A 24,838-nucleotide genomic window follows, 5' to 3' on the forward strand; every position below is an offset into this window, starting at 1 on the left:
AGTGAGAGGGAAGGAGTGAAGAAGGAATGTGATGTGTGTGTGTACAGGCAGGATATTCCACGCTGTCCTCAGCTGACTGGTGCCAGCCTGGCCCCAAGGGCTGCTCTTGGCAAGTGGAGGGGAGGCAGAGGCACAAAACGACACCCCCTCCCCTCCCTGGGCATCAGGGACAGTGCTGTGACCTGCCACCCTGCCAGCACAACCTGGCAACACCAGTCTAGGAAAACACCAGGAATAGGAAAACCAGATCTCAAGATTGCTGAAGTCCATCACCCTTGTCCTTCCTTCACTCAATCAGGCCCTAAAGGAACACAGGGATTCCAAGTGCAGTTCTTATAATGCATGCAGGTGCTGTAACCTCCAGTAACCATCTCAGGTTTGGAATTCAGACCAATTAGTAGAGAAATACAATGAAATTTGTTTTAAATAGTTTCAGTCTGTCTCTGCCATCAGGTGACTCTCAGACATCCCATGAGGACATTTTTGGAGCCTTCTGCCTCCGTTTCCCCTTGGTTTAATGAATCCAAACTCATTTACCTGCTTCCTCAGAGCACGCCAGGAATTACAGACAGAATTACAGACCTCTGCTCTGAGGTTATTGAATCATTTGCTTTTCTTCTGATAGGAAGATATTTGTGCAAATGACATTCTCTCAGAGACACAGAGGAAATCTAAGTGGCATTTTAGGTAGAAATATGCAGCTACAGTTTTACTAAAACACGTGAATGGATTATTTTATCACAGTCAAAACACTTGACTATGTGATATGCAGTTGCACCCACAACAGATTTTGCAAATCTATTTTGTTGCTTCTCTGGGTTCTCCTTGGCTGCATTTCTCATGCTATAAATTCTGTATGTCATATTAAATATGATTTTTCAGTGAGATCTGCTTTTTCTAAGCCTAGAATACAAATAGAAATGACAGTTATGTCATTTTGTGTTTGTTTCCCCTCTCTTTTAAATAGCTAACACCTTTCCATTATGTTGAAAGCAAGCTACCAATGGAAAGCAATTGGCATTTTGACCAATGCTTTTGTGCACATTAAATATATGTCTAACACTGCCACGAAATCTAATCTGATGTTCATGGAAGAGAAACAATGACATGTGAGGATGCAGAGGGAATTTATCTATGTGAATCTAGACTGGCTGCAGCATGCAAGCAGAGAAACTACACACAGAGCTGTGTTACAATAAACATGCTAATAAAACATTTCAGCCAACCTGTCTCAATTTTTTTGCTGTGTAGAAAACAATATTTAAGAGCATCTTGAAATTTTGTGGCTGTAAGTATTTTAATGAAGTGTTTTTTTCTGTCTGTGCTTTGCCAGATAAGGATCTGGTTCCCTGTTCTCTCAGAGGAGGTGCCAGGTCTGACAACTCTGGGAGCTCTTTGGGGGAGAAGCACAAACTGCACCTCACTGCTGGCTAATCTGCTGCTGCCTTCTACAGAAAATGCTCTTTCAAACACTGTGTTAAGCTGCTTTTTTCCCATGTGTTACAATGCAGATAATGATAAATTTGGCACCAAGAAAAGGACCTTAATCCAACAACACAGCTACATGCATTATTCCTTCCCTGCTCCTGCTCCTCAGCTCAGAGGTACCTGTCACACAGGTCAGCTCAACATGCTCTGCCTCATTCAGGTGACACCAGTGCAAGGATAATTATTAGTCAGTTAGAGATTTCTTTAGCAGACCAAAAAAGGTACAGCAAAAAAATGTAATATTACCTTGCAGTCTTCCAGACAGAATTAAAACAAATCCAAGCAAACCTAGGCTCCACAAATCTGAACCCTCCAAACCTACAACTCTCAAAATCAGCTCTGTTACCCTCATGCTCCCATGACAAAACAACTTCCACTTGTCAGTGGTGATGAGTTATATGTTTAACATCATAAATAATGGTAACCTGAACACTCCTGCAATGAACACTCAGCTGTACATTGAAACATCCACAACCTCACCTCCACACCTGCACTCCAGCCTGGAGGAGCTTGCCAGCTCAGCCCCAAGGCTGAAAAGCACTTTGCCAAATGGAGTTATTTACCTGGAGGTACCAGAGGAGTCCAACACAATCAGCCCTGTCACTGCCAAGGGAGGCAGTGTGGACTGTGACCCACACATCCCCTGGCTGCTCCTCCAGAGCCCACCCAGGCTGCTGCTCTGGGCTGGGGGTGACCACACAGCACACTGCTCCAAGCCAAATCTTTGCTCCAATGACTCCTTTCATCTTAAGAGCCCTTTATATTTCCTAGAGATTCCTCATTAAACCTCTCATCCCTAATACACCAATAACCAACTGGAGAGCAGCTGGCATCCTTGATGACTTTCACGTATTGGGGGTTTTTTTTGGTGAAAAAATAATGCTTTCCACAGAACTGGTTTTTCTTCTCTTTTTTTTTTTTTTTTTCCTCATTTTTTTCTTTTTTTAAGAGTTCTGAGAGAGATTCAAAATGGTTCCAGAAAAACTCAAAGAAATCTTTTGCCAGGTGTGCTGGGACCAAGCTCTGGGTACAAAGCAGCCCAAGCCAGGCTTTCAGTAATCAGCATCAAAATTTAGAGTCCTACAGACCATTTGGAGTTCTGGATAAGCTGTTATTTTGCAACACAAAATATGTTGTATCAGAAAGTTTCTGAACAGCTGTAGCTCATCTCCAGTGTTTGGTTCAGACTCATCATTAGGCAAGTGAAAACTATTTCAATCTCAACACAATTAACACTCTCCTCTTCATTTCCCCCATCTCTCTCTCATTCAGTTGACACTTGCCTCTGAAGAGGAACATGTGTCAGATTTAGATCAAACCTGCAGGAAAGTGGCTGAGAAGAAAGTGGCAAAGACTAAAGAAGCATTTTCTTTCCTCAGTTCTTTTGCTGTTGATCTCTCTGAAATTTCCAGCCCTGTGCTTTGATAGTGCCCTGGTACATGAAAGGGTTTGTAACACAGAATGTTACACTCGATGGAGCATGATGTGATATGGGAGCCAAATGGCCAGATGCTCTTTCCTGAGCTGGTTCCAATGCTCCCACTTTAGAGAGTGTTTTTAAGGGTACTCACAAGCTCAGTCCTGTAGTGCACTGGCAATTTCATGCTACAGCACCACTGTGCTGTGTTCTGATGAAACCATTGTTTTTCATGCTAGGTTAAAGTTATCCTCAATTTAATAAAAAGAGAAATAATGAAGAAAATAAGAAAGAAAAGAAAAGAGGACAGTATGGTTCAAAGCAATTGCAGACAGGTAGGGATTTGGGTTGTGTTCCCAAAACCAGGATCATACATCCCATTAAAAGTACAATTAAGACTATATTAATAATCTGGTCAGAGAAAAATTCCAAGCACTCTTAACTTCATCAGAACAGACCCAGGGCCATGTTTTAGCTGTCTGGCTTTGCTCTACACTGTTTGCACATCCTGTTCTTCCATGGGGGGAAGACCCTTAACAGAGCAAACCCTCTGGTTTGAAGTGTGACTGAGGTCAGACATCTGAACCCTGTCCCAGGGCTGGCTGTCACTGGAATCAGCCTGTCCTCACCTGCTTTCCCCATCTCCCAGTTTGCTGGCAGCACTGGATCTGTTTTGGGGCTGGATCTGAGCTCAGAGCTGGGATCAGAGTCCCTGGGACTGCTGACAGCTCCCTGTTCCTGCTAACACAGTAATTTCCCTCTGCAGCCCATGGAACTGGCCACTGCACCCTCTGGCCATGGGCAAGCACCAGTGGTGACTCTGGGTGCTTTGGGACCTCCAGGATGCAGCAGGCTGGGATTTAACTCCTCTTTCCCTTGCACAAAGCCTGTCCCCTTTTCCAGACACATTCCTGCTGTATTTGTCAAGCCTAATCTCATCCTGGATCTGTGCAGCTCCAGTGGAATTAGAAGATGCTGAACCCCTGGAAGTGCTGAGGGCTTGGCTCATCACTTATGCACATCAGCACAGAACCAACTGCTGCAGTCCCTGCTCTGGAGAGGGGAGGGAGCTGTGAATTAATGAAACCCAGGCACCACAGCTTCATCCTTCCATGATTTCTTAATGCTTGGCTCTACCAGCTTAGCACTCTTTCACCTTGGGAAATACCTCTAAAACTGTTAAATTAAAGTGGAGATGGGGAAAGGGGACACCTTTCCTTGTACACTTTATCTGGAGGGTGAGACCTGGGAGATTTATCACAGATCTTTGCAGCCTAAGCAGTGGGGCAGCTTCCAATAACAGCAGATTGCATCACTTACTGGGATTTTGCTTAGGCAATGTGGAACTGCTCAGAAACATTTTAATAGCATTTAATTTCACACTGAAAATGCTGATTTATCGCACTCCAGTGTGAATAGGCATGTCTAAGGACAGAGCACACGACTTTTTCAGATGTCAGCAACTGTGGGGTTTTGTTAACATCATTTCAGTGATTAAATATCTTTGAACTAAAAGGCTTTAAGACTTTTAATTCAAAACTGAATTAATTTAATATTAAAAATTAAAGCTTTGGAAAGGTCAAAATAAAAATGCAGTATTTTCAGATTCACCATAATAAGACATTTTGATTAATATCTATTTTTGTACAATTTTCACTTGTATTTTACCACAGCACGCGTGAAAAAGTGCTGGAATTTTGAGTAACTCACCAGAACTGAGTTTCTATTTGGCTCTAAGATTAGGGACCTGGCCTCATGAATCACACAGAGCAAAAAGCATTGTCCAGAATTCAGAATTAAAGTTTGCTATACATAAACCTTGTGACATTTTTATTACAGCATACCAGTCTGGAATCTGCATTTAAAACACTGACTGCTCAAAGGAATCTAAATCTCTTTAGCTAAGGGTAATAAAATGAGGTCAAAAATTCACTACTCAACAATCTACCATTAGCATTTCTGCTCAGAAAAAAATGTAGTTCATCTGTTTTTAAAGAAAGTAAAGGCAGGGCATATAACATAAGTTTGGAAAGTAAAATGATTTGCTTGTGTATGGAAGTCCATTAGGTAACGAGCTTCATTTCCTCATAAAGTGATTTTGGTGCATCTGCATCATGATTTTTTTTTACTGTACTTGTGTAAGCCAGAGGTGGGACTGCATTTCTGTTTGCACAGCCATAGTTTTAGCTTGGCCTCCATCACCAACTAAATCACAACACCAGAGAGCACATGGGGTCTGAGCTGGAGCCTGGCTGGGGGCAGATCTTTTCTGTGCTCCCAGAGACCTTCCACTGACAGTGGCCACAAAACTGGCCAAAGTTACCTGGGACACACAGTGCTGCTGAGAATACAGCAGCCTGATGCTGGCCATAAAAGGAAAGGAGTTTTACTTGCAGTTATTAACATGGCAACATTTTTTTAAATTTTAATTTGTTTGGATTTTTAATGGTGGAAGCAGAATTGAATTTCTGCTGGAGCATCCTTTAAAATAAATGCTTGATCTCTTCCCACCCACCATTTGAGCTGATGGGCACAAAGTAAAAAGAGCAGCAATTCATTCACCTTATCACTGGAGCTCCAGAGGAAGCGAGGGATCCTTAGTGCAATGATTAATGCCTCACTATAAAAAGATGCATCATAAACTGCTTGTATTAGGTTAAATCATAAACTAGGCTTTTAATGTTTATATGATCCCTTTCTAAATTATTAAGAGTGTCTGTAGCTCCCACTAGGAATGGAGCTCACATGAAGCTTGCAAAGCATACAGTTTCTAAAAGGGTCATGATTTGGGACCCTCACTTCAAGGGATCCCTGTATTCCCTCACATTCAAGCAATGCTTGAATTTCTCTTCCTGTTGGGACCTCTCTCTGTACTACAGGTCAGAGAGACCATTTGATGTTCAGGAGCAGCAAAGATGATCTACCCTGAATTTAGAGTATTTTCTTCAGTGCTCATGAAGGGCAGCTCATCCACAGAGGAGTCAGCCAAGACTGGATGCTGTAATTTCCTGTGTTTAGGTGCTAATAATAACTCCCATCACCTTCAGTAGCTGGTTGGAGAACAGGGAGAGAACAGCACCATTTGTCCTAACAGAATTCCCCCAATTTATCCACCTGATGGTGAAACTGTCACCTTTAAAAAATGCAGCACAAGGTGACATTATGTAAGTGTCATCTATTTCCTCACTATCACAAGCCTGCAACCTGTCCTTCCTTTTATTCCCCAGAACAGCTGGTGCTTTTTCTCAAACCAGAATCTCCCTCTCTTGGCAAACAGACATTGGCTCCAGTGTAGTCACCCCATCAGGAGAATGCTGCAGCTCTAACCACTGTCAAGTTTACTCAAAAAATAATAGTGGTTTAAAAAAGAGCTGCAGAGCCCTAAATATTTTCAGGAGGCATAGTAGGCACCCTTAGTCTGTTGCTGTACTGCTTATTCAGAACAGAAAATCACTTAATTATTTAAATATTTCCCTCTGTGGAACTTAGAAGAAGGCAAAGCCAACAATGGAGTACCCAAGATCATGATTTTTTGATAAATTATAGATTTCATGGGAATTAGCTGGGCTATCAAACAGGATCCTCCCAAATCAGCTCATTAGTTTCACTGAGTTTCCCTATTTCACTTTATTAAAACAATTTAAACAAATGTTCACTAGATGTAATCTATTTCAGGCACTCTAAGCCTAATCCCTTTTCTCTTAGCAGTAACATGATAGTTTGCAAAAAAGTTAAAAAGGATCATTGTTACAGCTATTTCAAATAGGGACTGTTTTCAGCCAAGCATGGGCCACCACTTTCCTTACATCTTATTATTTATTATTATATAATAGTTTTTCATTTATTCCTTCCTTTTTCTATCTTTAATTGCTACACACAAGCAGTCACACATGGTCAGCAGCATCCCTCTGTGCAGCTGGGGAGATGCACCAAACATCCCTGCATGGTCACTGCACCAGGCCTTAGGAAAGAAGAGATTTTTTTGCAATTTACTTGGAGTTTAAAAAACCCCAACTTGGTAAATTCACAGTGGTTTTATAAATAGCCTGGAGAGAAGGGAGAAGGTTCCCATGCATTTCACACTGTTAGTTTCTGACAGCTCTGAAAGACACACAGGAGGGGATCACACATAGGATTTGCCAATTAGGAGGCAGACACTGGATATTACTTACCATGATGGATCCAGGCTGGAAACTCAGAGTATGGACACACAGCTTATTTCACAACAAACTCATACTCTTGTACTTTCATAAAACCTTTTCTAAACAGTAGGGTAAGCTTTTCTTATAGGGCAAAAAAACCAAACCCAAACCACAATAAAACCCAAAGAAAGAGAGCTGGTTTCTAGAGCCAAGGTTTCTGCAGGTTTTAACAGGTCCCCTATCCCTGAAAACCCATCCTCACTCACCTCAAATCCTTGTCTCTTCAAGCAAGTGCTATTTCATAATCCTATTAAAACCTTTGCCTTTGTTTACCAGGAGCTCTAATCATACTCAGCAAGTTCTCCTGGTCTTAAGAAGAGTGACAGCTTTCAGATTTCTTAGGAGGCTTATTCATCAACCACGCCAGAGTTTTGCCAGAGTGTTCAATCTATTCTGGGAGCAGCCATGTGGAAAAAGTTTCAAACAGCTCAAAGCCCTGCACAATGATAAAGGAAAGCTCACACAATCCTGGTAATAGCCTGACCCTCTTAAGGAAAATTGGATGATTTGTGGTAGCAGTTTTTCTGTCCCCTCTGTGAATTCTGAACCTTAAAGTATAAGCAGTGTATTCACACAGTCCCATTACAAACCCCATCCCTCTTGCAATGCTGGAATAACAAATACACATCCATATGTGAAAATAAACTCTTGCTGCAGTGACCTTCCTCCTCAGTCCAATGGTGTGAAGGAGTTTGTAGCCATTTTGGAAAAAAAAAAAAAAAAAAGAGCCAGATAAAGAATGGACTAATTTGATGTTCAATGTTTCACCACCAGCAGAATATATGCTTTAATGAGCACATTACATGCACCAGGGACATGTTACTGGGAAGCAGGGGATAAAGAGTAAAGAGAAAATAATTAAACAGTCAGCTTTATAATGAGGAAACTCTGTTCATGCAACATTAAGTGGCCTAATTTTCAAATGCTAAGCAAAGACAAGTTCCTTGGGCTTCAGGAGGACTTGCTGGCAAGCACCACCTTGAAAACAAGGGCAGGGATCTCAGGTATCAAATCTCCTTTAGGTGCAGGCCACAGGGACTGATGCTGTTCCAAAATCATCTGTCCACAATGACCTGTCCAATAGGATTGAATACCTGCACCTTGTAGTTCTGATTCTAAAAGGAGGATCCTTAGAGTTGTAAAAAATGCCAGCATTCATAATGTATGGTGTGTGTGTATGATGAACATTACAAGTGACTTCTACCAGCCTGGGCTTTGTTTTCTGTAGGTTTTGCATCTGTTAGAGCACAAATGTACAACCTCAGCTGAGGCAGTGAGCACATGGAGAATTAGAGAGGCTGTTTGCAGGAGGGAAGGCACTGGGGGAAGGGAAATCCTTTCTCATTGGGTTCAGACACTGCCAGGAGGAACCAAAAAAGCAAATTCCTGACTGTTATCAGCTCTCTCAAGGCCTGTAAGGCCAGGAACATTCATTTACTGGCACTGCCACCTCCAGATAGTGTTACAGCATCAATTACTGCAGCATAATGCCCCATCAGTCAGACAGCAGCTCTGCTGGGCCACAAGCTCCCAGGCTCTGCACATGGACACTGCACAGGGTCTCTCTGTTGTTACTCACCCTCATGCCTAGCTCGATGTTTTCTCCTCCATAGACCTCCATGCCAGGGTCAAGCAGGCCAATCTCACCAAAATACTCTCTGTCCACCACAAAAGAGCATCCAATCATGGCTGGTGTCCTGCAAGGAGAGATTACAGCAAAAAATTCAGCCATTGATTAGCTGTTACAGACCCCACCTCATAACACATACACACAGATTAAACAGTGCTTAGTCTTCAAGTTTGTGTTCTAAAATTTACCTATTAGCATCAATCACATGGCATTTCATGCCTGCATAAAATACCAGTACTTCTCTATTTGGTGCTGTAATTTCTGAAGACTTTCTGTTGAATCATTCTCTAGTTAGAAGTGGTCTCAAAGCTCTACAAAAACCACACAGGGTCCTGGATACTCCTGGCTGGGCACTTCCACCCTCTGTTGATGCATATATTTATTCACCAGGATCTTTGCATTTATACATTCAAGTTATCTGATAAAATACATCTTCCTGATTCTATTTCCCAGAGCCAAGCCTGGAAACAGATTTGCCTAAAAAAAGCTCTCCTGTACATAGGATGAGACATATCCTATATACATCTTGTATATATGTATATACATTTTTCACATCTTGTACCACTGAAAAGCATATCTTAGGGTAATAAGGAATAAATGTGGCCTAGGAACTAAAATAAAAAAGGGACACAACCAAGGTGAGGCAATTCAGTACCTTTGCAATGAAATAAGCCTTGGAGGAAATATTTTGTAAATTTTATCCATTATAAAAGAGGGAAGGAGATGGGAGGAAGAAACACACACAATTTTCTTCATTTTCCTTTTCATGTGTTTAAAGTTAACACAGGCTTCACTGGATCAAGGCATCACTGCTTTGCAAAACTGAGATGCTAGTTTGGGCTCAGACTCCTCCTTTCCAGCCCTGCCTCCCCAATAAAAACCCTCTGGAGGCAGCTCCTTACAGCAGCAGGATGCTCCCCTGAGGAGCTCTCCTCCCTTTCTAATGAGGAATGGTTCTGCCAGGCTTTGCAGACTGCTCCCAGGTGCTGGCATCTCTCTGGGGGATGGGTTTCTGCAGCTGTAGGCTCTGTCCATTAAAGCACTGAGTTGTTAATTGAACGGGGGTGGGAAATTTTAGATTTAGCATTTTAGATGCAGCTACATAATCATCACTCAGACGAATGCCACTGAGGACTGTCTTTGCAACTCCCTCTCTCCCTTCTCATTATATATATTCAAATATAGACTTCCCAAGCCTTCACAGCTTTTTCAGGGGAAACAAAAGAGTTTTCAGGAGTGAGCAACAACAGCAGAATAATGACAGAAGGAACCACATCCAGCTTTTATAATTTTATACTGGACGACAGTGTCACACTGACATATTGCAAACACTTCTCAAAAATGTTCTTGAAAAAAGCTCAAGGCCCTCACTTGGCATTAGAACTGGGTTTTTCCAGTTCCTGAAACACTCCAGTACATCCACTACTTCTAGTGCAGTGCAGCAGACTTCTCTTGAAAGGCAGAAATGGCCACACGAGCAAAAGCAGCTGAGTTAGCACCTCTTACCCACTGCTCACTGCCCAAGGGGCAGCACCTGAGAGGGTGAGTGCCCCCAGCACTTCACAGCTTCAGAGCACAACACATTAACCTGCTTTATGTAAAACAACCTTTTCCCTTAATCATGCACTCTCTAGTAAAACACAGACACTTCTAGAAGGAGAAAACAGCAATTAGAAGTGTACAATTTTTTACCAACACCTCAAAGGTGTTGTGAAACTTAATTGATCTGTGGAATATTCTTTGATACAATGGAGGATGTCATAAGCATTAATTATAATCAACAGCAGCACTCAAAGGATAATGTAGGCAACACAGCAAAATGGGTTTTGCAGCTAAAAGCTTCAAATGCAGCCTGGAATTGTATTGATTCTGCACTGGAGAAAGATTCAGCAGAGTCACTTTGGGGGAATTACCTGAGAGCACTGCTGTAGCAAGGGAGACATGAGAGAAATGCTGCTCTGGGTAATGCCCTGGGAAAGGGAGGAGGCACAGAGAGGTTCCTGTGGTGAGCTCTCCCTCCTTCCCTGCCTGTGGCTGCCTGTGTGGGGAGGGCAGTGCCAGCATGGGATGGGGCACAGGAGCAGAGGGCACATTGGCCAGGGAAGAAAAGCTTTGCTGCAGGTCTGAGTCAGGACTATTTTGTGTCAGTGAGATCCCCAGGAGCACAGCTCTGCTGGTAAAATTCCAGCAGGTTTGGTGTCAGTGAGATCCCCAGGAGCACAGCTCTGCTGGTAAAATTCCAGCAGGTTTGGTGTCAGTGAGATCCCCAGGAGCACAGCTCTGTTGGTAAAATTCCAGCAGGTTTTGTGTCAGTGAGATCCCCAGGAGCACAGCTCTGTTGGTAAAATTCCAGCAGGGGCTGACCCCCATTTCTCCAGCCAGGTGCATCCCCCTCCTTCCCCTTACTGAAGGGAGATGCCTGGGGGCTTCATCAAGAACCAGTGAAGGAGAAAGGGATGGGGACTAAGCTGCACATCATACAGTCAGTCTTCCTCTGCCTTATGCATCTTTCTCTCCTGCCTTAAGGTCAGCACATATTTATATATATTTATTTATATATACATATGTGCACAATGCAATCAGGTCACATTTGAAACAGTTTCCTGAGCAGCCAAGTCCAATTTCCAGGAAAACTGAAAAACACTCACAATAAATACATAAATTCAAACACAAATAGAACCATAAATAAATATATATGCATAAATGTATATATATACAGGGCTAATATATATATACATATGTATATATATGGATATATACAGAAAAGGAATTTCAAATGACACATCACACATCATTTCTCTGAGTGTTCCACCTCTCCCAGCAGGATGTTCCTTTGATTCAGGTTCTTAAGCAGCTCCTCAGCCCTGGTCTGACATCTAAGTGGGGAAACCTGCATGGTACCTGCAGAAGTATTTCTATTTTTCTTACAACTCATGTCTTCTGCAAGAAAGAGTCACACCAGGCTCTGAGAACAGAACTCAAGGACAGATTTGCTGCTCAGGAGATACAGAGGGGAAAAAAATGACAAGATGACAAGCTAATGCTCATCTAGAAAGGCAGAGCAAATATGGATGTCGAATAATTCTCTGATGCCCTGTGGAAGTAAATTTCTTGGAACAGGCAGGACACCCATCAGAACCTGGACAAATAAAACCAAAACTGCCCTGTTAGAGGCTCCTGTGAACCAGAAACTGAAAAGCTGGCTATAAGCTGTCAGTAAACACTCACCAGTTTTATTATTACATGGCAGCATGGTTGGTCATGAAAGACTTTACCTCCTAAGCTCAGGTACACAGGTGGATTTCTTCCCAGAGCAGTGAGAGCCCAGATTGGCTTTATCAGAATTGTTATTGCAGACCAGCACGGGGCCTGACTTGCACGTGAGATGGGCACACACACCCCCAGACAGAGGAAGCAGCACAAAACATGTCACTGGGGGCACATCAAACTCTAATTTCTGTCCACAAGCAAGGCCCTGGCTCTTTCTGGAGTGGCTGATGCAGTGCATGTACATACACATCCCTACTGGTACCAAGCTATGGCATATTAGAGCAGTAAGTGAGAACATATGCAACAATGAAATGCACCACTGCTGCTGGAGGAAGATAAAATGGAAAGCTGTGCAGTGCTTGGCTGGGTGAGGCTGACTAATGACTCTAATGTTAGTGGCTGCTGATCAAGAAATCAAATGCAGAGCAGTCCATCATAATCACAGCAGGTGAGGGAGGACAAGTCAGAGCCAGAGCTCAGAATACCAGAAACCTTCCTTGCTGTTCCAAAACCCAGAAGAAAAAAAATACAGCATGCATTAAAAACCCCAGCTTGTTTCAAGGCACAGTCAAATTCATTAGAAGCCCTCTGAAACAGGATCCTTTGTGACACAGTTTGTTGCCAGATGATAAGGACGTTTTGGGGCAGCGTGCTCGCAGGAACGCAAATGGGAAATGACGTGATGGACAGAGCGTGTCAGAATAACAATCCTCATTTAAATCTTCACATTACAGACATCTTGCATCTCAAATGTCAAACATGTAAAATGGATTTCCTGCAGAAGCCAGCTCGGGGAGCATCAATTGTTCTGAAGTTCAGAGTATTAACGCGGGGGGAAAAAAAGAACTGGCTTTAAAGTGCATCAGAAATCTTTACAAAATCTGACACTTTGTTCTTGCTATTTCTTTACCTTTGTTAGCACTTCAAGGCCACGTTCCCTTTGTCACTTAGCTCACAACAGCTGATGTGACATTTTATGGTGCACACTTGACATGACTGCCCATGAATGACCCACTGGCATGAGGGACAGCTCCTGCCCTTTCCCAGCAAGGCTGAGTAGAATCACACCATGTTAGTGTTCAAGAAATTAGAGAATCAGACTTCAAACAGAAAAATTCTTAGGAAAGAAGCACATGTGTTGTGTAGTCCCAGAGGAAAACAGGAACTGGGCCCTGCTTTCCAAATGCCTCACCCAATTCTGCACACTGATGATATTTATTCATACAGTGCAAACATGAGAAATGCCAGGGCTCTGATCCTCACTGATACCAGGGCACACATGTTCTTTAATGCTGAAAATCTCAAATCCCTTTGGAGATCTGGCAGAAAGTATTCAGCTACACCAACTACAAAACCAGTCACAGGGTTATTTGTTACCACCCTTTTCTTTCACAGAACACACAGAGAGGCACAAACCAAACCCATTCCTTGCTGAAAACAGTGTGAAACAAGGCCTTAAGAGGGACAAGGACTAAATGAACTTGCAGTTTTCATGCTGATGAGCAGCTTTGCAATGTTATGAATGCACTGGACAGACACATGGATCAAACACCATCAAGATGCACCCGTTCCTATGGCTTGCAAAGTGGACTGAAACAGGAATCATGGTTGCAATATGTTATTTGGAAAGCTAGTTACAAAACCAAAACCTGTACCAAACCAAGAGTCACATCTGACATTTTTTTTAAAGTTTGCTCACTAGCCTGACTTTGCCTTCATTTTGAGTACATGCTTTAAATATTCCACACTTTAAATATTCTAAGTTCCCACCAGGAGTGCTTTCAAATCTCAATCCTAAGGACAGGCTTCCTGATTATTTTCATCAATAACAGTCACACAGTCACTCTTTCCATTACCATAATTACACTGACATATCACTTAAAACCCACAAAATCACATTACATTTCCACAGGCAGGAACAACACAACAGCCAAATGCTTTAGCAAATCCATCCAGGTGCTGCAGCTTCAGAGGCCCCTCAGCACACAGGGCAGTGTGGCCATAAAGTGGATGTGTGCTCTCCTAAATCCTTGCCTTCAAAGAACTCCTGCACAGGGAGACACTGAAGTCTTCATGGTTCCATGTGTATGTCTCTGCATTTTAGGGCATGGAATTGTTAATTTGCAGAAGAGATGCTTAGGCAGTCACAGTGTGCCAGTGCTTCTGGGATTTGCCAGCAAGGGCTGGGTGTTCTCCTCCCTCTGCTGCTTGTCTCATCTGTGTCTGGGCAGTTTATGCACTGTTGAATTGGAGGGTTTCTTCATTTCATTGCATCTTCAGAATAAAATCACTGCTCTTGGGAGCCAGCTACTCATGTGCATCAGATTTTGACACTGCTCAGGGCTCGAGTTTGGATTTGTTCACTTCTGTGCCAGTCCCACTCAGTGCCAGCACGACACCAGCAAGAGCCTGAACGTAAATCTGAGGGAAGCCCGTGGTAAATCAGGCCCTTTATTGCTGAGGTTTAACCTCTTAGCTCAGCCTTACCTTATGTGATCGTTGTCTCCAGAACAGGAGATTCTAAAATACTGGAGCAATCCATGGGAAAATTACTACAATGATTTCATATATAAATTGTGAGCCATGAACTGTGCAAAACCTATCAGCAGTGAAAGCTTTGGATTATTAATTTTCCTTTATCAATAAACTTTCTCAGGGATGAGTGAAACAGGTATAAAACATCTGCACTTTTAAAACAATGTGGGACAAGCAGGGCATGTTATCCAAGAAAACTGATTTCCTAAGTAATGAATTCCCTGCTTATTGAGGTTTCAAGCCAAGCAAAAGGTCGGTGATGAAGGACTGTGCTGTCCTGTAGTAAATAAGGTTAATATTACTGTACAGCTCTGCTTTGCAGTCACAGGGCACGAGAATGAACCTGAGTACAATTTGCAACACTTGCTGAAATACAAATTAAAATATTACTCTGCATGAGGAAAGTGAGGAGGTCCCATCCCTCTGATCACTCAGAATTGTGATCACTGTGTCAGTGTCTTTTCACTTCCAGATCACTGGCATTTTTTTCAGGTGGGTGTGTTGTTGGAAGTGCCTGGATGAACTTTTCAGGATCCCTCAAGCTTTGCACTGGAAGGAAAGTACATCAGCTCCTCTGCCAGAGCCCACACTGGGACCATACAGTAGAGTTTTAGCTTACTTTAAGATGAAGCTGATATACATGAAAATGAAGATGACTTTAAGGTGGTAATTTGTGTCCTTCTTAAGATGTCTTAAAAATAAGAGCATCCTAAAGTGCATACTTAGGCTCCAAATTTTTCAGCATTTATTTCTAGAGTTGGTAACAACAGTACCCTTAACTCAGCACAATATGTCCCAGAGGAGCTGTTAGACAAGCATCTGCACTGCAGATGAAAGCCTGGGAGATGTGAATTTTCAAATGGAAGGGAGAGAAAGCTCTTTTCACATCAGTTCCAGTTTTCCCACTGTAACAATTCTCAGAAACACCTTCACAATTCCTGTAACAGCATTTCCTGAGAAAAGTCAATTTCTGTAATGTAAAATGTACTCTTGTAGGGAAAAGTAAATTAACACACTGACTACACAGTCTGGTGTGGCTTCATTTTAAAATTAAACCAGTAGGAAAACCCTGAACATGTGCAAAGTTCTCAAAAACAAACAAACCAACAAACCAACAAACAAACAAACAGGAAAAACCCCACCCCCCCCAAAAAACCCCAAAGACCAAACAGAAAAAAACAACCCTCCCAAAAAAAAACATAAAGAAAAGAAATAAAAGAGCAGCTCTCAAGCACAGCTCATAGTGGTGCTCCTGGGAAGATCTGGTTTGGACTGATGGCCAACACTGCTGCCCACAGAATAGGAGTGAAACCAGAATCTTTGTAATCACACACACAAACCCTTTGTTTCTCATACACACAGTGGGCCAGAGTCCACTGGAAAATAACAGGTTAGATGAAACAGATCCTGCTATCCTAGTAAGAGTCAGAAAACGTGCTTGAAGCACACGTTCAGAGCCAGAGCACTTGTGTACAGTAATTTCATGATTATAAGCCACACCATTTTGACTAAAATTTTGGTCTGAACCCGGAAGTGCGGCTTGTACTCCAGACCCAATATATGAACGAAGATCAGAAATTTGCCAACCCAGAAGTGCAAGCCCACAGCAGCCCTGAGCCAAGCCTGCCTGGCCCCGAGCCGAGCCAGCAAACCCTGCGATCCTGCGATTCTGTTACTAATTGGCAACTTTGTGAAAACTGCACGCGGATCCTCGCTGTGAACAAAGCGCGGCTTATAATCCAGTGCGGCTTATATATGGACAAAGAACGAAATGTTGCCAACACCTGGAAGTGCAGCTTATAGTCAGGTGCAGCTTATAATCGTGAAATTACTGTACATTGAGGGGCAGCTCTGAAAGGCAGCACAGCTTTTGTAGAGCAGAGTCTTGTAGAGCCATCAGCTTTCCCCAGTCTCATTTCATTATTCCTGCACAAAGCCCGTTCACCTAAATCCCCCTTGGCAGACAGCTGCGATGGAAACATCGCTGGGCGCCACGTGCCCGCACAGATTTATTTATTTACCTGATGGGAGCTGACTCGTCCCCTTTGTCGAGCCAGTCCTGCGGGGGGATGATGTACATGCACCAGAGCCCCCAGTTGTAGCCGTGGGCGGCGTTGGCGTACTGCTGCACCTCGAAGGTGTTGTACTTGATGTTGTCGATGGCGGGCAGGATGATCCGCTTGCGATCCTCCTTGATGCGGGTCAGGGCAGGCTCCACCCTGAGAGAATGAGAACAGCACGGAGAGGAATGTTGGATTTGTCTTTACAAACAAGCTGTGGGTCTGCTGGTAGATAAGAGTAGCGCTGAGAGATGTGTTATAAGTGCATAACATATGGTTGGCTTTTTGCAGATATTAGAATAAATGCTATATGTATAATGTTAAAATAGTTTTTCTGTATGAATATAACCTTTTTTTTTTTCTTCTAATAGCCAAAGTTAAACATAAGTTTTTTAGAAATAATATGCTTAAACTACCCACTTAGTTGAAATAACAACCCATGAACATGTAATGAAAACCCTACAACTAACACAACAATTATCAACACTCACCAACCACAAAAGACCAATACCACCACCCAAATTAAAAAATAATAAAAAAATAATTAAACCCCAAAACCAAGAAACACACACACTCTAAAAAAGCAGACCCAAAAAAGTAGCCATACAAAACAGTTCCCCAAAAAAGTTTAACTATGCATAAAAAACCTATAAATATACAACAGATTAATGTATTGTAAAACATATTTTCGGCCATTTTAACCCTTTGCTTTATGTTTGTTTCCTATTGTCTTTTTATTACACCTTTTAAGTTTTACCAAAACAGTAAAACGTGTTTTTCACAGATGGAAGAAACAATGGGATTGATTCCACTGATTGATGAATGGGAAAGGACATTTGCCTTTACAAACTGTAGGTTTGCTGATAAATGAAACTGGGTATTGGAAGATGAAAGAAAAAATGGGGGGAAAACTATGAATTCTATAAGAATTAAAAATTAAAAGGGAGGGTAATACATTAGAGGGAAATCTCAGGTATCAGGTGTTCCAGAAAGTCTGTGCCTCTCAAGTACCTCAGCAATGGGGAAAGAGAGAGGGAAATTGGGATAAAAAGGAGGCTGCATCCTCCAAAAATCTGAGAGACCCCAGGGGAATGGCCCATGGCCTCTCCCTTTATTTGAATAAAGCAAAGGGGACTCCTCTGTCTCCTTTTTGGACATAAACCTCTGGTGGTTGTGGATTAAGACTGTTAATTCATTGTAGATACTGCTGGAGGCCAGGGAAAAAGCAGCCATGTATTTTCTCAGGCTGCTCAAAGAAAACAGGAGAGAAAGAATTAAAACAATGATTAAACACCTACTGGATACATGACAGACATGACATTTTTCACAGAATCATGTTTTCAAGGGGTGTTGCCTCCTTCCACACACCAGCTGGGGTGTCTCTGGGCTTGCTCCATGAACTGCTGTATAAAAACTGTGTGTTTCTTTAAATAAAGCGCTTTTTACCTCTCCATTGCACGAGGAACTATGTTGCATCATCCTTTTTGCTGCTCTCCTATAGCCAAAAATGCAACAATTCATTTCACAGTGGACAATTGTTGAGAGGCACCATCACCAATAGCAGCTAAATGGTCTCCTACAGGCTGCACCACCAGGATTCCTGGTAGCAATTAAATACTGCTGGCATGGCCTGAAGAGCTAAACACACACCAGGGGCTGCAAGAATCTGAAGGTTACTCAAAGGTTTTAATCCTGTTTCCCAAGACTGACCCCATCACATCTAGTTTGAATGACAAATGTGGCTGCATTATGCCTTCTAAAACCTCTTTGGTGATGAGAAGATTTCAGGTGCCAGATGGTGCAAAAGCAGTGAACTGCAGGAAATGTTCCAGCATTTCAAAAGGCTTTAAAACATCAATGTGCTTTCCACAGAAGCTACATCCCAAAAGGAAAGTAAAAAGCTTCAGTGCAAACACTCATTTCTGACCAAGGTAGTCTGAGCTTGCTGTGAATTTACAGAGAAACTGATCCAAAGAGGCAGCAGACTTACATAAGGGTGGAAATCATTCCTCAAAGCAGTATTAGAAAGAGCCACTGGTTCACTCCTTTGTAAGTGTGTTTCCCCTTGAAGTGTGCTTTGAAGGTTTTGCAGAGCTCTCACATGGATCTTGAAGGGAATGGTGGTTTGCTGAGACTCACAGAGGTAGGAGGATTTGAACACTAATCTTTTCTCACTTTTCTTTTGCTGTTGGTCAGAAGGCAATTGCTCCTTTGTGGTTTCAAGTTCTTTAACACATATTTTGTTTGTTATATTCACTTTGTTACCATGAATTTTCTTGTCAGCAGAAGATACTGTACAAGGTTTAGAATCTCAATTCATATGAGTTTAGGTCACACTTGTGCACCCCCATAGAGCCAGTATGACCCTACCAGATCTGGATAAACCCCTTCCATTATTGGTATGAGATTATATTTATGAGATTAAGTGTTTTAAAAAACAGTGGATGGGCAGCAGAAAAACTCTTGCAGATCCAGCAAAGCAGGGACAAATGCAGGAAAGCTGAATCTGCTTTGTTCTCTCCATCATGTTGTCTCTGCTCAGCAGCAGAAGAAAATACAGAACATGGACATGCCACCACTAATCTGGTGACTCCATGCATGGACACAGTAAGCCTTGGGCATAAAGCTCTCCTACTCCTCTAACCTCTGAAACAAAGGATTTCAAAATGCCAGACAACACGTACAGGTGCCACTAATTGTTTGCCTGACTCCCATGGCATGAACAAATTTATTATGTTTGGGTCTGATTTCCAGACTGTGCTGCAAAGCAGGATAGCTGCTTGCATGCCTTCTGAAACAGAAATCTGTAAATGGGTTTTCTTTGTAAGAATCAAACTCTGTCCTTCACTACTGTCTGGCTCTGGAAAAAGGTCTTTGACAAACAAGGAAAGACTGGGACTTTTCCAAATTACCTTTATCTCTCTTGGTGGGAATCCTTCGGTCACCAAATCCTCAAGTCCTCAATTAATGGCATGTTTATGTTGATACAAAGCAAAACTGTTTAACATCATACTCAAAACTATCCTGAAGGTTCCATGTCCCTTCCACAGTTCCTCCTGAGGTGCTCATTTTTCAAGTATTTTACTTTGTAAGGTAGATTGAGATTGTGTAATGGAAAAGCTGAAACAAGATAAGGAATTATTCTCCCTTAATGTCAGGTACCTGTAATGGACCCCCCACATGCTCAGTAATTACTTCAAACTTTCATTCTCAGCAGAGAGAGGCAGAGGCTGCACTTTTATAGTCAGATGCTTCTCATAATAATGTAGACACTGAAACTGGGCGAGATTAATAATGCTCCAGAGGAGCCTATTTTGAATATAAAGGGAATTTAGCCTGCTACTTTGCAAGACATCTTAAAATTGGACTGCTGAAGTGTATCCCAAATAATGGTTAGAGAAATAATTTGAAGAAAAAATTCAACAGTCACACTGGTTTTCAGCACTTAATCATACTTGTGATTGTGTTAATCCAATACTTGAGTACTGCTAACCTGGGTCCTCATTTTCTTCTTTACAGGAAGAACAATCCATTCCCAGCTCTGGTGCTGCTCTCACACAAACTATCACCAAACTACTCCTGTCATTCCACACCTGAGTAATTTCTGTTTTCCCATTTGTTTGCCTCACATTTATTACCACCTGGCATGGTGTTTTTGCATGTGAATGGCACAGGGGGGAATCTCTGGAGTGTAATACTGCAGTTGGGGTCAAAATACATGATGAAATTCCATTAATCTCTATCAACCTATTAATGTGAAATCACAGATTCTGAACTTACATGAAATCCAAGGCATCTGTAAGCAGTCCATGGGATGGAAATCCTGTTTAAGTCCCCTACACTCAAAAAATGTAAATATTTAAGATATTACCGCTTCAATGAGAGTTGATTTCTGACAGATGAAGTCAAGTGCCATGCCAAGGTTATGGAGTCAATTGGTGTGAAAGAAACTGCTGGAATTTCATCTTCTAAGCATCCCATCTCACCCATGGGGGTGATTTCCTAGCTCTCTTGGTATCCACATGTGTGGAAATCACATCCCTGCATGTATCAGGAAGAGGAAACATTCAATCTCTGGGCAGGCTGCACAGCTCCCTAACTTTCAAAATATTTTTACATCCACAAACAAGAAAGTAGGCTCTGAGTCACAGATGGAAAGAGAAAATCCAGGACAGAGCTGTTCTCTTAGCAAAAACCCAGAATGGAGAGCCTTTTAATTAAACATTGCATACCTGAGAGATTTCACAGCCTGTCCTGTTCTGTAAAAGACAGCACAGAGAGCAGTGGGGTATTCAGAGGCTCAGCCCGAGCTCATCTCTGTGAGATCTGCAGGAACACTCAAATCCCAGATCCTGCCAGTGCCCTCTCACTGCCAGCACTGCTTGTGGGTGTTTTTCTGCCTGCCAAGATCCCCAGGTAATGGCCAATAAAGAAGGATTATGAGTTTGAACAGGACTGGGCAATGCACTGTGTTTGCACTGCTTATCCTGAGTAATCCATGGAATATGAGGGGTTTCGTTGCTGTTCATGGCTAGCAAAGCCCAGCCTCAGAGTTGCTCTATAAGGCTGGGCTGAGCTGCACATTCATCAAATCCTTTGTCAACTTGCCTGGTCACTCTGGTTTATCTAATGGCATCAGATTTTTTGAAAATATAACAATTAAATCTTCTCTGGTAATTTCTATTTTTTTCCTAATTTCAAACTGCTAAATTACTGTGTGGATTTATCCATCCTCTTTATGGACACCACCATTCTTTCCATGGTTTTTTTTTTTCCACTTTGAATTGTTTTTTTCTGCTGTCCATCTGCAGAAGTCAGGTGCTTCTGGCAGCTCACAGGACTGATAGGATAAGAGAGGAAGAGGTTGCTGAAGTCCAAGTATATCCAAAACACTGAGCTGATGAGCTGCAATATGTGCTTGGAGTATTTCCTTTCCACATGGCAGTGAGGCAGGATTCAGCCCTGCCTGATTAGGTGCATAAGCCAGATGTAAATTTTGGGATCCATCTCCATTTTTCATAGGTGCAAAAATATGAGGTTCCCAGTTTGCATCTGAGTCAGGGTACTTTACAGGCAAGGAGCAGCACACATTGTTAACAAGTTATTTACTGGAGCAAGAGGGAAAGTTCTCCCAGGCATATTCATAAACATGATGGATTTCAGTAAACTAAATATAATCAAAAGATTCTGCTCTAAAGGTAGTGCTTCACATCATCCAAGTGGGTTTTCTTCCACTTAATAAAAACCAAGCAGACAATTTGGACTGGAATTTGAGTGACATATGAAGATCCTCTCCCTTCCATCCTCTCTAAAACTACATATTTTTCAGTGTCCTCCTCTCTCTCTGAATAGATTGTTGGTGAACAGATAAAACAGAAGAGGAAGGACAATAAATTATTTCTCTTATAGACTCCACTAAGCTAAGGGATATTTTCACTTCAATTTTATTCACTTTGATTTGTCCAAGTCTGTTGAGCACATCACTAAGCAGCACATGAATTCAATGCTTTTGCCTACCAGTGGAAAGATTTCTTCATTAACAGCAGATTTTCCAAGGTGTTGAGCACCCATGATGACTTTATTGGGAGCTGGTTCTGCAGGATTCAAAGAGTGAATGCTCCCAAGATAAACACTGGAGGTAGGGAAAGAGTAGGAAGGCAGAATTTAAGCCAGAATACAAAATAAGCCTGTAAGAAGATTGAGAGCAAAGGCAGGGGCCATACTGTGATCACACAGGCCTCTCTAATCCCATTGTAAGTCTATCTCTGAACATATATGCATTCTGTATTTGACACTGGATTGATTCAGAGCAGCTCAAACCCCATGGGAAACCACAGCAAACAAAAAACTCTGTGTTGTTTTACATCCTTATCAGATTGCTGGAAAATTCATGCCAAAGGGAAAGCCTGATTTCTCACAATGCTAAAAAAGAACAGCTTCTTTCCAGATAAAAAACAGATAAAAAGAATTTAGTAATGAGCTCCTCAGTGCACATGATTATATAATTCACCTTTTTAAATATGTAAAAACACCTGCTGACTTCAAGCAGACTTTTAAAAAGGCACAGCATCAGAATAAATGCACACAATCCAAGGGAAGCCACATGCATGCTGCAGGCCAGATCCTCTGCTGCCCAGCTCTGCCACTTCAATGGCCTTCACAACTTCAGGGATGCTTTGCTAACATGCAGCATCTGGGAAGCAAACCTTCCCTCCCAGTTCTTAGTTAGAATGGCTGTAGGAGGCACTTGTCAATAAATTCCTCCCTGCAGCCCAGATGTCACTCTTTGTAAATTTGCTCAAAAGTGAATCCTTTCCTAAATGACAGGAATTGCATTGGGAAATCTCTCCAGCTCTGCTCTGTCCCAGCTGGTACCCAAATTCCCTGATCTCTGGGTTCTTTTGAGATAAACATGCCTCTCTTTTTTTCCTTCTCCACCATCTCTATACTACTATTTACTCCAGTAAAAAATTAAGAACTAACATTAAAAAAATTTTCCAACTTTCTTTTTCCTGCTTTCACAAATCAGAATTTCCTCTTCTTTCAAGCAGTTAGGGAGGAGTCCTTATAAGACATAAATGAAAGACAACATGGTCTCATCTGCTAGATTTTATGGCTCAGTGGGTTTAACACCGTATTTTACTCTGGCTCTAGCACTGTCAGGTACCGTGAAGTATAAACTTAACAAAGAAATGTAAGAAAAAAGAAAGCTGTGTAAACTGAAAGCTTATTTTGCATGATTTTACACGCTACCTCACATCTCACTGACAATATACATTTATCAGATGCAGACAAGCAGATCTCTGACATACATAATTCCTCACTGAGGCCATCTGCGGAATATTTAATGCGGAATGCCTTTCCTGTAAATAAGTGTTCAGAGAACCAAAAAAGAAATAAATTTCATTCTCCCTTCCTCAGTCTCTAAGAGAACTTCCCCATCTGTCCTGCCTGACATCTCCATCAGCATTCCTGTGTGCTCAGGGAAGTTTCAGACCCCGGCTGGAACAGAGGGAACGCGGCACCAACGCCTGCTGGAGAGTCCAAGATCAGCTCTTTGGCTGCCAAACATCAATGGCTCTTCTCTGCACCACTGAAAAGCAACGAGGATGCTTCAGGGAGCATTCTAGGTAGTTGAGGTAGATGAACAGCTGAAGCTGCTTTTCTGGTCCATCCTCTGTGTGTAGGCTGGCACAGTCCTGTGGATCCCAAAGGCCCACGTGGCTTCTGTTGCATGCTCCACTCAGATTATATTGGTTTTGCTATCTAAGCATTTATTCCATGAAATTACCAGAGTGATCCTAAGGCTTTGGATGAGGAAAAACTCCCTTTACAAACACATGTCCCTTCCTTTTCGTTTGGGTTTCCCAGGTCAGCCCTGTCCTGGCACCAGGGGTTTTGCCATGAGCCGTGTCCTGAGCATGAGTGATGTGCTGGAACGCTCCAGAGGGGAGACACTGCCCAGGAGAAGGACTGTAAAGGTAATTTCACCTTCACCACTTCTCTCATTTAGAAAGAAAGAGCCACCTGGATCTTGTCATGTCCCCAGAGAGCCACCTGAGATTGAACAGGGGGGACAGGGAGGTCACCTGCAGGGAGAGATTGGCTTCCAGCACATTGCATGAAAATGTTACCAGGGAGCTCTCAGGGGGACAAAAACCTTGTGGCTTTGCTCCAAAAAAGCACAACCACATCTCTGTTTCAGAGTTCTTGGGATAACCAAAATCAGTAGAAGGTTAGGAGGAAATCAACTTCCTTTCTCCTTTTCTAGAATCCATTGCTTATGGCCACCACAACAAACTGCATTACACCTTACGGTATAAAATAGCACCAAAGTACCATCCACAGGCCTTGGGATCTTGATATTTAGCTATTCTTAGTTTATTAAAACACCAGTTTTGTATATTTTTAAAACACTCACAACTTCAGGGATAATCCATAAAAATGGGACGTGTGTGACACAATCTAATGGATACTCAACTTATATTTCATGTTCTCTTTCTCATGTCAGGCTCTGTCTGGCTGGTATGTTGAAATCTTTTGATTAAATCCTCTTACTTCACTGCTTCCTTATTGATACTTGCCCTTTGTCTGGCAAAATTTTAATTACTACAGGACTGCATAACTCCATTCAGTGCTCTGATAATACCTCTGCGATAGGAGCAAAAGCAATTCCTAAGATAGAATGCAACTGTGATACTCTATCATCATGTCTTCTTTTATGGCTCCTAGCACC

At 42.2% G+C, this 24,838-nt stretch overlaps 1 protein-coding gene across 1 annotated transcript in view; it reads right to left on the reverse strand.

The window, feature by feature from the left end:
• Positions 1-24,838, reverse strand: part of GALNT9 (polypeptide N-acetylgalactosaminyltransferase 9) — a 130,004-nt gene that overhangs the window by 55,376 nt on the left and 49,790 nt on the right. The window contains exons 5-6 of the mRNA XM_033075631.2: positions 16,564-16,761; positions 8,687-8,804 (exon numbers count right to left, since the gene is read on the reverse strand). Coding sequence (XP_032931522.1) covers positions 8,687-8,804; positions 16,564-16,761 — 316 coding nt within the window. The remainder of the gene's footprint in view (positions 1-8,686; positions 8,805-16,563; positions 16,762-24,838) is intronic.

The sequence above is a fragment of the Catharus ustulatus genome, chromosome 18, assembly GCF_009819885.2.
Source record: "Catharus ustulatus isolate bCatUst1 chromosome 18, bCatUst1.pri.v2, whole genome shotgun sequence".
Lineage (NCBI taxonomy): Eukaryota > Metazoa > Chordata > Aves > Passeriformes > Turdidae > Catharus > Catharus ustulatus.